The 16,434-nt window shown below is 46.7% G+C and overlaps 1 protein-coding gene across 2 annotated transcripts; it reads right to left on the reverse strand.

Annotated features, from left to right (window-relative positions):
- Positions 1 to 6,631: 6,631 nt before the first annotated feature.
- LOC119460762 (uncharacterized) lies at positions 6,632 to 16,107 on the reverse strand. Of its 2 annotated transcripts, XM_037721846.2 has the most exons (5): positions 16,017 to 16,107; positions 13,288 to 13,348; positions 13,156 to 13,181; positions 12,961 to 13,048; positions 6,632 to 12,888 (listed from the first exon to the last, which is right to left on the reverse strand). In XM_037721846.2, exons 2-5 carry the CDS (start codon positions 13,343 to 13,345, stop codon positions 8,966 to 8,968), a joined length of 4,095 nt encoding a protein of 1,364 aa, XP_037577774.1. In that variant the 5' UTR covers positions 13,346 to 13,348; positions 16,017 to 16,107; the 3' UTR covers positions 6,632 to 8,965. The 2 variants fall into 2 exon arrangements, with proteins under 2 accessions (XP_037577774.1, XP_037577772.1); XM_037721844.2 differs by having other exon boundaries at positions 6,632 to 13,048.
- Positions 16,108 to 16,434: the final 327 nt, after the last annotated feature.

The raw sequence follows: 16,434 nt of genomic DNA on the forward strand, positions 1-16,434 counted from the left end.
ATTTTTGTTTGAAAAGTGCCGACAACATTTTTGTCTTCTCTTTATTGGTTGATTGGATAGCCGTCGACCAAGTAATTGGGCTATGGAACCTCGATAGAGTGCAACTAATAATTACGTTAGACCAGTCCGAAATTCATGCCAAGTGGAGCGCGGCTTCGGACGTGAAAACGGAGGCAACACGTCATCGAAACCTGTTGTGGCAGTCTCGAGGTGTCTGAAACCACTGACGCGGCACACACTATGGCCGCGCCGCCAAAAGCGGAGCACATTCAGCATTCGGCGGGATAAGAGGGGAGAGCGTGTCCCCCTGGCAGCAAGGTCGCCTTATCCCTCCTCGCTCCCTGTGGGAGCATACGTAGGGGCACTAGGTCACTATGTGTCCTTCAACCACAGCGCGGTGTTGACTGTGATAGCACGTGACCGCTACGGCCGCTTTCGGTTAGTGATGATACGAGTGTCCTTTTCACGTCCGAAGCCGCGCAGCTTTAAGCGTGTTTTGAATGGGTTGCATAAAATGTGCTGTAATGAAATGTTTATGTCGACTTGAGGAGTAGACGCTTCGAGCCGTAATCCGCCTTTTAACACGAAAGTGTTTTATGCCGGGGTCCACCAAGATTTCACTGACGTATTTCCGTCACGGAAATACGTCATAGAACATAATACAAAGAAAGAAACCAGAAGAAAAAGTTCCACAAACATGCAAAATTTGGAAATCGAACCCACGACCTCTCGGTCCGCGACGATAGATCGCCGAGCGTTTAACCCATTGCGCCACAAACGCATTTGCAGAGAGCTACACAGACGCGCCTTATATATCTAACACTCCTCCGTGTACCCGCGCTCTTGCTCGGGGCGGTGCCGCCGCCTACGAGCAGAAAAGAGAAGTACTGCATTATGACACTAACGCGCACCGACAGTGAACGCTTCGGTGGTCTCAGCACTACGACGCCTCGATGCCAGCATTCGAAGGGACGCTGGCATCAAGAAGCACTACCAACGCCACCTAGGTGGCGTTCACCGTACTCAGCACAGCGGAGCGTGGCCTCCGCAATTAGCTCTGAAAATGTTTCTGAAGTTGATCGCGGAGGCTGCAATTACGACGCGCTGTACGCGCTGATTTGACTCGGTGACGATTCAGTTACGTGCTTTGTCTTGCGCGTTGTATTAGTGTGTCAGTTACGTGCTTCGTCTTTCGCGTTGTGCTAGCGTGTGCAGCGTAGTGCAGCTTCCATATGCACGACGGTTGCTCATGGTCATCGACGTTGGTAGTCGTGATGGAGGAGACGTGCCACCAGGCGTCAGCGTGGGTGCATCAACGCCTAAGGGCGCTTTAGCCACAAAACACCAATAGACATTATATATCAATGTGCAATAAACATTACACTACTTCTGTGAAGACACGTTTCACTTTCGTGTTCTATACCGATTCCTATATAAGAGGGATCAACCACATTTTTTTTTTCACGGCCCGACGGCGCATGCGCCCTGCCCTGGCGGATTAGTCGCGAAACGTTTTGGAAGGGTCGCGCGCGCGGCCGTGCGGCCCCATCTGGGGGAAACGCCCCCCGAAAAAAAAAAAACCGCTCGGACGCGCGCTACTGACAACTCGTGCCATGTACCGCGTTGAAACTCCACTGGTAGCTCGACGTCAGTGCAGAACTGAAAGTGTGCGTAGCGTAAGACTGGCTTTGGTACTGCGACGGGCTTTCTTGTCGACTGCACCGAGAAAATCACCGTGCCTATACCATCGTTCGACCGAAACCCGCGCGATAGGCCGTCGAACCGATAACGCGATAGCCGCAACACCTTCGTTGGTATATATAAATAATCACGCTCAAAGTGAGTCAGAACATGCCTACGAAGTTGAAAGGTTGAAATGCGCAAGGCTTCGACCCTCTCAAGCCGTGCACATGAAGTTTGAGCCAATGTTGATTTCAGCGAAGCTTAGGCCTGGCTCCGTCGAGTTCATGCACCCGCTACCGGCGGACCTGTACTGAAAAGTAAGCAAGTTAGGACGAAGGAAACTGCTTTTATAGTTCAGTTCTGGCCTTAGCGATTTGAAATAAACTACTCTTCGCTTCGCACGGCGCCTACACAATAATCTGCAAGCGGCGACACAGCGCTGTGCCCAATGGCTGTGCCAACATCTGTAAGCACCATTCCCGTAGGCTGCCGCTCGTATTCGCAACGTAGATGGGTCGGTTTGTACGTGTTGGTATGCTCACGCATTTCTTAATTCCTGAGATATACGGTTTATCTCTGCGTCAAACGCGAAACAAGAGACGTACGGTACATTCGGTACAGCAGCATAAACAGCCGCCTCGCTCAGTTATGGTGTCAGCGATGGCATCCACGTTTTTGCGGGAGAACAACACGGCCTTTAAATGAGCGCTTATGTGAGCACATTTTTCTCTAATAATGCTTTATGACACGCGCAAACTAAGTATGATGAAGTTAAATAAAAGCGAGAATCAGTAATAAACAGCCCGATATTTGTAACTGGATCACAGTCGCCGTTGAGTAGCTCAGGCGCTCATACTGACTCGTCTCACGGTGGAATAACGCGGCTCATATGAGCAGGTATGTGTGTTTTATTCGACGTTTCGACTTTTTTTTTTTCATATCAGCGATGCACCTTTTCCCAATGTTTGACGCTAACAACGATCTGTGGCTGTAGATGTCGATGTAAACAAGCGCACCGCTTTGCTAAATCCGACGCGGAAGGCTGAGCGGTCGAAAACTTCTTATTTATGCAAAATGTCTAAAGAATGTGCAAAAAGAATTGAAAGAAAAGTGAGGTGCAAGTGCAGGAGTCAGCAACAACAAACTCCAAAGCAGCCGCGCCGGCAGAGGGTACTCAGCGTACCTCTCACAGGATATTGCCCACCGATTAGCCGGTTGGCTGTTAATGTCATCAACGGCACCTCGAAGGGCAACAAGCTCCGATCCGGTCGATGATGTGACGTGAGAAACTTTTTATGTGATGCTTATTGGTCGTAATGGAGCTGGTCTGAGTGGAAGAGCCATCCGTATATATGTGGGTTCGGTCAAAGTAGAAAGTGTGCAAGCAATCTATAGAGCTGCTTGCTTCAAGGCCAAGGTAGGCAGTTCTATCTTCTTTCTTATTCCAGGAACGGTAAAGCGCACTTCAGGTTGTTTTAAACACCACAATGCTGACGGTGAACGTGTCCAGGGTGTGAAGCCCGATGGTAGGGAGGCACGATGAATGCTGACCACGTTGGAGAACGACGCCTGTGGTCTTCATTCTGGCAGGCGGGCAAGAGAGCTTGATTGTATCCGTGAAACGTGTCGAATATGGGCCCTAAGTGTGTGGATGGTCGTGTAAGTCGTGATCAGATGGTCTTGAGCCGTGATAACTGTTCCTGTTGTGGAGGCGCTCCACGGAAGGCCGAGGCAGACGCGTAATGCCTGTGCTTGCACGCTCTGAAGGCTCGAAGATTTGACTTGCATGTTTTAGCAAGGACAGGAGAGCTATAGCGTAGGAATCCGAAAAAAATGCTCGGTACAACTGTAGCATGGAGCCCACTGATGATCCCCACATTTTACCGGCGATGAATTTGAAGACGGGGACAATAGATGTGAGCTTCTTTTTCAAGTGGGCAACCTGAGGGCTCCAGGAGAGGTCCCGGTCAACAACGACACACTTGACCTTGACAAAGTTCCGTACATACAACCAACGCTAACGCGAACTCCTCTCACACCCCACTCTTACGTTGACCTATTTTTTTCCTACACCGCCATTGGTTGGCGCGACTTACCTGAACCACCCTCCCCGCTCTCCTTTTCATCTGCACCCTCTCACAGCATTCTCACAGGGGAAAGGAGTCCCTCCAACCCCTTTCCCCTGTTGAGCTCTTCTTTTCCTCTCCTCTCTCGCTAGGTCACGTGGCCCCTTTTTACGACGGCACAGGGTCAACGACGGCACAGGGTCCGCATAAACAGCTTCTCTGTAAAATGTCACTCAGACTTCCGGTCGAATCTGCATATTTCGGTGGAGCGGTCTGGATGGCTCTGCGCGGTGATTTCGGATCGAGATCCATTCTTGATCTGCAATCGGAATAGGCGATCCGCGTTCCTGATCTGTCATCGGCACAGACTTGCTCCGAAAAGAGCAGAAACTTTTGATCCGGATTGCTCCAGATCTGCCATTGGAATTCAACGTAAGCCCATGGTTGGGTGAAAGGTGAAAATCGGGCAAACAAAGCTTCAGAGCCTTCTGCTCAAAATGATCAAAAGCGTAGTTCTTCGAGTAAGCTTACAAGGTAGCGGTGTGACCACCGATACTGTATTGATTGAAGAGTGATGCTGAAGATGTTTAACATTTAGGAGATGCCACTGGGCATCTCCAAGGGGGCGATGAAAGTGGCAGACATCGCTTAACAGGTTCAAAAGGAGCAATTAGACTGCACGGAAACACGGTGAGAAGAGATAAGAGCTACCGGATTGTAGCTGTAAGAGAGAAAAAAAATTACGACGGAGCTCGCGACACTTATTCATGACCATGCGTTCGAGAAATATTTCCCTCTCGCTCTCAGACAGCTGCAACATTTATCAGATTTCTTCATAGGTGCTGGCGCAGCATCACTCCAGTTTCGACGCCAAAGCGGCACTCTGCGCTAATACAGCATACAACATCTGTAGCGTGCCGAAACTGGATCGGTGCGGTTGTGTTACAGCCGTGCTCATGAAGTCGATAGCACAAACTTTCTCAGTGATGCAATGCGGCCAATTGGAATAGTTAATTGGGGTTCATTCTTAAAGACAGTCGCAGCTCAAACAAACAAAAAACTGGAAGGAGGGCAGACATGCATAAGCGGAGAATGTACAGACGCTTCTTTTTTTTTTTTTTTTCTTGGAAAACACCTTGACACATGTGTTAGCCAATCTTCCATTGCATTTCACAAAAAATAAAAAAAGAATTTCATTGCATTGTGGAATGTTGAGTGCACTGTTCTTGCCTAGTGACTTGGTTACGTTAATTGGAACGTTTCGTTTTGTTTATTTTTTTACGTATCTGTTTTTGGCATCTTTTTTTCCAAACCAAGTGATACTAACCTCAGTTTGTATACGTCTACCTTATTCCCCAACAAGCCCTGAGTTGCGAGTCCGCCTCCTTTCAACTTTTCTTGTTTATTTGCGCTGTTACCATCTCAAAGATTATATTACGATTACAACGTTGAACATTGTTATAAATAAATGGTAATTATAGAGAAACATCAAACAGGATTAAACCGAGGCTTTTATAGATTCCAAAACTAGCGCTCAACCAATTGATTACTTCATCACGACACAGGATACCAGCTTGGGCTAAAAGGTCTTAATGGACCGTGAAACGCCATGTGGCCTGTACAGCGCAAGCTGGACTTTGATGACTGCGGCCCTCGTAGCAGAATATCGTGACCGGTCATATCAGAGACAGAGAAAGTAGACCTAACACATATACGGTGATGTGGAAACGTGCCCCATCGTTTTAGGGAGCCTGAAGACAAATCTCTGCTATGCGCTAAGGCTGTAAAGAAATGAGCCGATTGCAGTCGCGGTCTAGAGGGTCATCGAACTTCGAAGGCGTCGAAAAAGAGTGATGCACCATATACCGTGTGTCCCACAGAGCGATGAGACCACCATTTCTGAAATCCGGAACTGCTGCTTCAACTCTTCGTGTGCCAGAGTGAGCGCTTGAAACTTGCAATAATCCTTGTCTTATTATTTGATGCTTCTGTAGCACGTACCAAAATAAGTTTGTTTGTTTTTTGTTTTGTTTTTTGGCTGGGGGTCGCGGGACGTGCAGGTTCTTCCTAGAATTTGTTCGAGTTCAGGGCGTAGTCTCCTACGAAATGAAATGACCCAACAGCCTTTAGTTTAAGATTAGGAAACGGCTTAATTGCTGTCGGCTTGCTTATGCAAGCCCAGCAGAAAACCAAGCAGAATTTGGGTTCATGCATACGCGAGCCGCTTGCAACCACTTAATCTGAAAGTGTATATTAAAAAATAAATTCTGGGGTTTTAAATGCCAAAACCACGATCTGATTATGAGGCACGCCATAAGGGGAGGGGGGGCTCCGGATTAACTTTTACTACTTGGAGTTCTTTAACGTGCACCCAATGCACGGTGCACGGGCGTTTTTGCATTTCGCCACTATCGAAATGCGCCTACCGCGGCCGGGATTTGATCCTGCGACCTTCGTGCTTAGCAGAGGCTTTATATTACCCGCCGTGGTTGCTTAGTGGCTATGGTGTTGGGCTCCTAATCACGAGGTCGCGGGGAGAAATCCCAGCCATGGTGGCTGCATTTCGTTGGGGGCAAAATGTGAAAACGCCTGTGTGCTTAGATTTAGGTGCACGTTAAGGAACCCCAGGTGGTCCAAATTATTCCGGAGTGCCCCCTATGGCATACCTCAGAATGAGATCGTGGTTTTGGCACGTAAAAGCCAATCATTTTAGGCCTTATATTCTAAGAGAAGTGCAACGTGTTATGTTTGGTGCCTTACCGTACCGACAGTCATTTTCCAACTCCGTAATCTTACCTTTCAATATGATCGTGTGTGTCAAGTAATCTTGGAACACGTGCTTTTAGCTATGTGTGGTGGCATGTATGAAGCATAAAAATGTAGTTGTGTTGTTTACAGTATGTTAGATTTATTCCGCAAAATTACTCCGGTGCACACACATGCAACACAGACGACCTTCAAATGTAATTGCTGGTATCTCGCTGTAACCATTCAGCAAAGCATGTTTTGCTCGTACGACTGATTTATGAAGAGTGCGTTTCTTCTGTACACATTTGTGTTAAACAAAAAGTCCGCTTTTAAGGCGTACAGCTTGGCAAACAATGTCCTTGGTGCTTCACTGCAGTCAATGAATGAATGCACTGGCCAATCAATTTGTGTTCCTCAGTACAAAAATTCTCGATCGCATTCTAAACACTTAATTAGTGACCGTCAAACTGTACAGGGTAAACAGCACAATGAAAAAAGAATTCAACATATTGAATTTTACTTCATAACATACAAAATTTAAACAATTTTCAACAACCTCTCAAGACATGATGCAGTTATAATGTATAAAACACAAAAGTGAAGCAACTGCTCAGTATTGCAACTTTTTAGGTCACTTTAAACAGCGCTATAACACAACAGGGCTGCAATACACTACCGTAGCAGGTATAGACACCGGTATGCTACAGTACATTACTGAATAGTGGCTGACCCATGCTCTTCGTTTTCTGATTTCTGTTATTCTGCGTTTCGTGGATATCGTACATCGCTAGGCTAACGTATTCGTAGCACAAAAAAGAACGTTTTCTTTCCATAGTTGGTGAATGATTAGACTTTATTCCGCAGTTCCTCAATCAAAGGTAAATAACTGCTTACAATAGTTTTTCATTATTTTGTTATCATTGCTTCATTAGCTTAACCTTGCTCTCTGCAGTTCCTATTGCGTGCCCCCAAGTCCTGCTCGTGGGGACTGTACTATCGCGTTCCGAGCGGAAGAAACGTGTACTTGATGCTCAAAGGTTTACTTTGGAGCTTGTGGACCGCTGTGATGAGCACGAACCCAGCACGATTGTCAACAACTGAATTTGCGGCCCGTCTTCCATACTGGTATACCTGCGTGTTCACGCTGACGTCATCACCTCCGCTGTCCACGTTAATATTCGGCTTGAACCACTGTCGTGTTGTCCTAAAGCCACGAAGCTCATTTTGTACGACGTTGTTCTTGACTTCACTGCGACTAGCTTCAGCTTCTTGAGAGTTGAAGGTGTAGTTGATGCTCAAGACGTCGGCAGCGAATCGGTGAACTCTTGTGATGACCGTGAAATCTTGGTTTGCGCTTATTCGGTTCTTGACCAGAGGTCGTCCATTCTGGTAAATATCGGTGTGCGAGACAACAAAGCCGCTTCCCTGGGTATCAATGGCTATGTTAGGTATGACCTGCGGTTGCCTGTAACTTGGAGGCCTTACTAAACGAAAGCCGTGCCAGAACGGTCTTCTCTTCGTAAAGTGATTTCCTCGCATGAAAGGAATGTATGGATGCGCGTATGGAGGCATCTGAAGATTCAGGTTTCGGCGAGCTTGAAAGAACGGGAAGAATTGCTGCTGTGGTAAGGAGTAGTTTGCAGCCTGAGTATCAACCACCTTCTTTACATGATGTTGGTGCAGACGGCGTACCACGGGATTAATATGGATGATGGGATGACTCGCAGTCGCAACTATATTTGGCGTAACAACCCTATGGCTCCCCTGCTGTACGGTCACGTTGATGTTGCTGATTGTTATTGTTTTGTTTACCGTCGTGCCTGTTAGAGGATTGTGAGCTACGGTTACTTGCTTTTTGAAAGGCTGCTGATTATTGCGGTTAACTTGCACATCTACGATTCCTCCAAGCGCCGTTTTGTTTACTGTCACTTTTGTGAATGGATTTTGAATAACGATCTGTTTTTGTACATTTGACGACTGGAAATCTGAATCTTTTTGGACGCCGAGTTGGATTGCAACGTTTGATTGAGTTCTAGTGATAGTTTTGTTGACTTTCACCCCCGTCCAGGGATTTTCGACCAAAACTTGAACGTTGGGCTGTCCTTGCGTGTCACTAATGGCTTCCACACTGACACCATTGCTGGTGTCAACTGTTGCCCCTGTAGAATGATGCTGTGCGGTGATTAGTCTGCTGGCATCTAACTGAGTGCTGCGGTGGACTTCCAAGTTTACACCGCTCCCGGTTAGTTGTTCTGTTCACTTCTACTCCCACCCAGGGATTCTGGACCACAATTCGAGAGGCTGGAATACTTTGAGCACCACGATGAACTTCCACATTTAGACCGCTAGTAGATATGGTTTTGTTTACAGAAACGCCTCCCCGTGGTAGTTCGACTACGGTTTGACTAATAACTTCTCCACCGGCATGTTGTGCTACTTCGTTCAAGTTGTTTCCGCTGAGAGTTGCATTAATTGTCGTTCCTGTTCCTGAACCTTGAGCAACTTGAGGTCCCGAAGCCGTTTGCACAACCGCGTTCTACATGGATATTTACGCCGTTTCCAGTGATTGTTTTGTTGACCGTCACACCTGTCCACGGATTTTGGACCACTATATGTTTATTCAAAACGCCTCCTGCGCCTTGCTTGACTGAGACGTTCGTACCACTACCGCTAATTGTTTTGTTAACTGTCACTGCTGCGAAAGGATTTGCTGCCACTATGTGACTGTTGTAGGCTCCTTCTGCGCTCCGTTGGACCTCGACATTAATTTTGTTTGGGGTAATGGTTTTGTTAATCGTCACTCCTGTCCACGGGTTTTCGACAATTACTTGACTATTTGGGGCCCCTAGAAGAACATTCTGCACTGACACGTTTACGCCGTCTTCACTGATCGTTTTGTTAACAGTCGTTCCTGTCCAGGGGTTGTAAATCTCTATTCGTTTGCTTAGAACTCCTGGCGGACCACGCTGGACGGAGACGTTGACGCTGCTACCACTTAAAGATTTATTAATAGTCACTCCTGCCAAGGAGTTTCGTACATTTATCATACCACTAGGAGCTTCTTCCGTGCTATGCTGGGCCTCCACATTTACATTTCCTGCAATTATTGAATTGCTGACTCCTAATCCGGTCGGTGAGTTATCGACGACCACGTGGCCACTGGTAATTTTTTTGAGGTCATGGTGGACTGAGATGTTGACAGCATGGTCACTTATGCTTTTGTTAACTGTCACTCCCGTGAAAGGATTTTGTACAACTACCTGCTTGCTAACATGCCCTTGTGCAGCGTGCTCGACGTCCACATTGACATTAGTTCCAGGGTCTGTTCTGCTGATTACAACTGCATCCTGGGATTCTCGGTCTTGCATTTGGCTGCTGTGCAGGACTGATACGTTGACGCTTGCTCCTGTGGTTGCTTTGCTGACATTTACCCCTATCCATGGGAACTGAACGGCTGTTTTGCTGCTAGGAACTTCCCGTGCGCTCTGCTGCACTGAAACGCTGACACCACTGTCACTTATGGTTTTGTTGACCGTCACTCCTGTCCAAGGGTTTGTTACCAATATTTGCTTCTCGGAAGTTCCTTGCTTATTGTGCTGGATTTCGACATTCACGTCGCCCCCAGTGATCGTTCTGTCGATTTTAACTCCAGTCAATGGGTTCTGAGCTAGGATTTGGTGAATTGGAGACACTTGGGCTTGGGAGTCACGCTCTATTTGGACGTTGGTACCTTGTGCTGTAATTGTTTTGTTTATCGTCACTCCTGTCCATGGATTCTGCACTACAACTTGATTGCTAGCAGTTCCGTGACTTCCACGTTGCACTTGCACGTTAACACCGCTTTCATTTATCGTTTTGTTGACGGTCACTCCAATCCAAGGGTTCTGAACAAGTATTTGGCTGCTAGGAACTTGTTGTTGGTCACGCTGCACGGCGACGCTGACACCACTGCCAGTTACAGTTTTGTTCACTGTAACCCCTGTCCATGGGTTTTGAACCAGGATTTGGTGGCTAGGAAAGGCTCCAGAGTCGCGCTCTATTTGGACGTTGGTACCTTGCGCTGTAACTGTTTTGTTGATTGTCACTCCTGTCCAGGGATTCCGGACTACAACTTGACTGCTAGCAATGCCACGATTTCCACTTTTCACTTGCACGTTGACACCCTTTTCATTTATTGTTTTGTTGACAGTCACTCCAGTCCAAGGGTTCTGAACGAGTATGTGGCTGCTAGGAAGTTCTTGTTGGTCACGCTGGACGGCGACAGTGACATCACCGCCAGTTGCAGTTTTGTTCACTGTCACTCCTGTCCAAGAGTTGTTTACAGATATTTGTTTCTGCAAAGTTCCCTGCTCGTTTTGATGAATTTCAACATTCACATCACCTCCAGTGACTGTTTTGTTAACTGTAACCCCCGTCCACGGATTGTGAACCAGGACTTGGTGGACTGGGGATACCAATGTGAGTTGGTCATTGGCAGCAGCTTGCGCGGTTACTGTTTTATTGACTGTCACTCCTGTTGAAGGATTTTGCACTACAACTTGGCTGCTTGGAATTGCATGGCTTCCACGTTGCATTTGTACGTTGACACCTTTAGCGCTTACTGTTTTATTTACGGTCACACCAGTCCAAGGGTTCTGAACAACTATTTGGCTGCCAGGAACTCCTTGTTGACCTCGCTGTACTGAGACGCTGACACCGCTTCCACTTACAGTCTTGTTTACTGTCAGTCCTGTCCAAGGGTTTTGTACAAATATCTGTGACTTCGGAGATCCCTGCATCTTGCTCTGGATCTCCACATTTACATTGCCCGCAGAGACTGTTTTGTTGACCGTAACTCCTGTCCATGGGTTCTTGACCAGTATTTGGCTGTTTGCAGATAATCGAGGGTCTCGATTTACTTGGACGGAAGTACCTTGAGCGGTGACTGTTTTGTTGATTGTCACGCCTGTCCAAGGATTTTTTACAACAATATGCTTGTTGGGAGCTCCACGAATCCCTGGTTGGACCTCTACGTTAATACTGCTTCCGGGGGCTGTTTTATTGACTGTTACTCCAGATGAAGGGCCTCGAATGATGCTGATATTTCCGCCACGTCTTGCTTGTGGATGAACCAAAGCGCTGGTGTTTCTTTCTGAAGTTGATCCTTGGGCTTGTTGTACAGACGCCACGTGCATTTGCCTCGCTGACGCGAACGCAGATCCTGGAACCATATGTCTTGTCCATGGTTCACTATGCTGCCGTCGGCGTTGCTCGTGCAAAAGGAGTTGGCCTTGCCTGAATTGTTGGTTCTGCGCCACCGCACCTTGATGAGTTAGTTGTTTCCGCAGACGCTGTTGACGTGCTCTTTGTGTCAACAACCACTGTTGTCTCTCTCGCTGTCGCCTTTGCTCCTGAAGTTTCCTCCGCTTTTCATTCTTTTGCTTAAGAAGCTGCTGGTGTTGCAGACGCTGCCTAGCCAACTCTCGCCGCTGCCTTTCTTGCCAGATCCGCAATCTTTCTTGTTGCTGTTCAATTCTTTCCTTAGGGTTTTTGGAATTCTTTACTACTGTTTCTTCACCTTCTTTCAATTGCGATGAAGCTGCGCGGTGCAGCCACGGCACCTTCGCTGAGAGCCACGGGAAAACCCGAGCTAAGGTACTAGACTGCTGTGGTTTTACGTTAACTGGTGGTATGGACGAAATCCATGCCTTGGCTTGGTTGAGGTGTCGCTGCGCTAGGGCCAAACCAGGTAGGCTTCTGTTGTGAACAGGGAACAGCACCGAGCCTCCCGGAAAAGCTTGTTGCACCAGACTGAATGGCAAGGAGTTGGCGTATGTCACAGCTTGCGCGTGCACGTTATCTACGCGCGCAGGATCACGTTCGACGCGGACGGAATCGCGGCTCGGTTCATTCCGAAAAGAAGTAGCTGGGTCGACACTGTACAAAAGCAGTTGTCGTGGCTGAGTCACGTACGTTTGCGGCTGGGCTGGCTGGGCGGCAGCAGATCCCTGGTCGAGGGAAGTCTGTGCCTGGAATTCCGGTGGTGAGAGACCAGGGTTGGGCTGTGGTTGTAGCTCCGATTGCTGCTGAACTGCGTAAGGCTGCGGCTGAATAGTTGCTAAAGGTTGAAAAGGCTGCGGCTGTGGTGACTGTACATACACGGGCTGGAGTGCATACGGCGGAGGGGCCGCTGCACCAGGCTGAGCGGGATACAATTGTTGAGGTACCAGTAATGGCTGAGGGTACAGTAGCGCCTGGGGCGCGGGTGCTGCTTGCAGAACGTATACTTGAGCCTGTGGCGCCGGCTGAAGCACGTGTGATTGGGGCTGCGCCGGTGCCGGTTGAGTAGCAGGGTAGGTGGGTTGCGCCGCCGCTATCGGCTGCACAGCCGCGGAGCCAGCATAAGGACCACCTGGGTATAGACCATAGGGTCGGTAAAGTCGCGGCGTCACGGCGCCAATACCAGTTGGTCTCATGCTCGCACCGAATAGGCCACTCTGTGCCGCTCCAATGGCGCGTCCCCTCTGCATATACGCGTTGCTGACCGCCAAGCCATAGGGTGCTGTCCCCATCTGCGCAAGAAAATGAAACACTTAATTCGTCACTTAATACCCGCGTAATTTCAACGTCACAAACAAACAAGTAAATGAATAAGTAAATAAATAATTCCCCACTGTACCGGCAATATGTACTGGGCCAACGCATCTGAAAAAGAAAGCCGAATAAGTAAATGAAACTCAAATCTATTTTTAAATATATCATGCATTACAGGAAATTTCATGCAACGCAAGAGTGAGTGTAGATAACTTACCTTGCTTGCAAAGAAACAAGAAAATGGCAAAGGAGTACAAAACGACTGATCTTTTCATTTCCTGAAAAATAAAATACGGATATATAGTTGGGGCGCCCTTGTGTATAAGACTGCGGCATGTAAGTATACCTTTATCATCTTACCGAACAAATTAAGGCGTTTGTGTACGCGCGTCAGGTTTGGCAACGATCAGGTTAACGTGTGCTGTGTGGTTAATGCATATCATTGGGAATTGGCGGTTCTAACGGTTATTGTAACCGTGCTTTTTACTTCGAATTCGTTCTGTTGCACATTATTTTATTTACTTATTTACTTCACCTTAGAAATCGGCATTAGTATACACGCATAGGCCAGTAATGAAAATGAAGGATTTTCAAACACGCAAGTTACTCTTGAGTAGCACATTGTTAAGCAGGTGTTTCAATATACTGCAAGGTATGTTCAAGTCCACACACCAAAAGCTATGTAGGCTTGTGGGGCTTTGGAAACCTAACAGCGTGTAAGGTGCCTGGGATTAAAATTTTGACGGGGTTCGGGTGGTACCAGACGTAAAATTTGATTAGAATAACTTCATTCAGTCGCTTGGGCGTAGGAAGTTTTCTCTAACATCATACGCCAAGCTCCGGAACTGACTTAACTTCAAGCGCCCAGCTCTTAATTCGAAACCATAAGCCCAACGGCATTCCGAACCTTAAAGCTCGTAGGAATAATTTAAAGATAATATTTTTGGCCTGATTTCATTAACGTAAAGGTAAACAGCATAATAAATTACTGAAACAATAGCCTAATCACAGTAGAAGCTCTTATTATTACACTCTATTTAATATATATTACAGCACTGACATATATAGATTCAGTTAGATGTGCGCAAATGGTGAAATGATGGAATCAAATAAAGCACGGATATTCGAGAAATATGAACTGGCCTAAATACATTTTTTTCTTTCCTTTTTTTCTGGAACAAACAAGAACAAATAAAAGAAAAAGATGAAGGATGCTTAAAGGGTAACGAAAACAAGATATCCTTCAAGCACAAAAAACATTGCCTTTTTACAAGTTTAGAGAAATGAAAGTAAACTCAAGTGTACTGCGCTAAATAAATAGGTAATGAGTCCTGAAAGTTTGTGCGTTCATTATAGTAGTGGCAGTAATGAAACGAAGCTACCGAACACAATATTAAATCCATAACGAATGTTTCGATGTGAGAACACCCTTCGAAATTTTGTTGATCCCGCTGAGAACACCCTCCTAAGAAAGCGAAACACTTTACTAGCAGGCTGGAAATCTCTCGGAAGTTAGGAGCAGGTTGAAGACACCATCCAAATTAGGTTTTACTATTATCCTACCGGTAGGAGGTATACGCTATAGTGTAAGAGTCAGAAATGACTGCTGTTGCCGCTACAAGTACTCAATACAGCTACATGCAGAACATCAAGCGTAACTTGCTCAACGTTAGTGGGGTAGTTAATGTCAGCCCCGCGAAAGGAGTGGAATTAGCGAAGCGTAAACTCAAGCTAACAAAGCTAGTGTCACACTTCAAAAAAAAAAAAAAAAAAAGAAGAAGAAGAAAGAAGAAGAAAAGAAGAAAAAAAAACGAAGAGTCAATCTAAGGTCACTGCAAATTGTTTGTTTCCCGGCAAACTGAAAGACGGTGATGCTGACGATGTTACGAAGGATGGAAACGAGTAGGAGGGGGAAAAGGAGGAGGAGGAGGAGGGCCACGATATCCGCCACAGCCAAGCGAGACGTGCGCAACTGCAGCGTCGATTGTTAGCAGTCAAAACCGGAATCTTGCAACGATGTTTCGCCGGAGACCGATATGCGTGTATATTATAGAACACGTGAAGAAACGTGATGATTAGGGGATGCACCTAATAGTACCATGTCACGCTTACGCATACCCGCGGACACGTCAAAGACGTCTTTCTTTCTCTTCTCCTTGAACTTCTGTTGGAATATTCATCTTTTTTTTTTCTTTAACTTATTGACGTTTATGGTAATAGGTGTAGACCTGTGGCACAAGAGTTGGAAGAAACTTGAGGTCGCGAACATTTTAGTGCAACTCAACCTCGCGAGTGTGCAGTGGGTCACGTAAACGGTTCAGTCAGTGTGAGTGATAACAATGCGCGCAATTAAGCCTTGAGCATTAATGACTTCTGCTGAAACAGCGCAATTGTTGGCTGCGACAAGTCATTTAAAAGCGCGCTCAGGAAATTCCCTGTATCGCACATAAGTAAAATTATTGCGATTAGAAATTGATTTATGTAGTGTAGTGAAAGTTTCTAAATGCTTCTGAAGCTACATCCTTCGCTTGCGTGAGTGTTAGTGTGTGCGAAGTCAATAACTAATGGCTATAGATAGCCGCTGCCGATCGCGCGTGAAACATTCGTGGTTTCAAGGAGTGGCATTTGTTCTATAGGGTGCTTTCGGCTGTCGAAACCATAGTAACAAATGAACGGGTGGAATAACAAAAAACAAAGCACCAAACACTTTCATCAAGAATCCTAGGTCATATGGCGAGAATTCTCAGTCGCTGTGCGATTCAGATGTATCGACACCTGCAGAGTGAAGCATGCGGATGCTGTGTGTAGATGAAACCAAGCTATCGCACCTGCTAGGAATTAACTTAAAATGAGACACAGTTCTTACTTTCATTCACTGTTGTTCTGTATAGTAAAAAAAAAAAGCGTATGTAACGAGTGAAATACGCAAACGGCGTTTATACTCACCTCAAGTCATTGGAGTCCCTGAGCGCTGTAGAGCTTGCCACCTGATTTCGTTTAAAAAGAAATGTCTTCGTCCGGTTTCCCTTCTTTTTATGCCCCTATCGCAAACTGGCCACGGGAAGCGGTAGCATAATTGCCACGACGTCATTATCGCCTGTGTTGCTGACGCTCTCACCGCCGCCGCCACTTTTCTTGTCGAGTTTATGATCGCGGCCTATCTCGCCGCCGTCAAACGCTGCTCAGATAGGACCCGAACGCGTGTTTGCACGTAGCGTAGAATGAGACTTTTCAATGAGCTTTTCAGTAGCTTTGACGACACGTTCTCGGATCCTGTAGGAGTCGCAAGATGCCTTAGCCGATGAGCCGTCACCGTAAGCCTAGGGCTCGCTTGAAAGCTTTTAGGTGAGCTATGGGTTCAGTA

This window comes from Dermacentor silvarum, chromosome 8 (assembly GCF_013339745.2).
Source record: "Dermacentor silvarum isolate Dsil-2018 chromosome 8, BIME_Dsil_1.4, whole genome shotgun sequence".
Classification (NCBI taxonomy): domain Eukaryota; kingdom Metazoa; phylum Arthropoda; class Arachnida; order Ixodida; family Ixodidae; genus Dermacentor; species Dermacentor silvarum.

Bases quoted from the DNA above. Each gene is read 5' to 3' on its own strand.
- LOC119460762 (XM_037721844.2), bottom strand. From the start codon at position 13,345: ATGAAAAGATCAGTCGTTTTGTACTCCTTTGCCATTTTCTTGTTTCTT. The intron at 13,182-13,287 runs GTAAGTTATCTA...TTTCTTTTTCAG, and splicing joins CTTGTTTCTTTGCAAGCAAG to ATGCGTTGGCCCAGTACATA. The intron at 13,049-13,155 runs GTACAGTGGGGA...TTTCTTGCGCAG, and splicing joins TGGCCCAGTACATATTGCCG to ATGGGGACAGCACCCTATGG.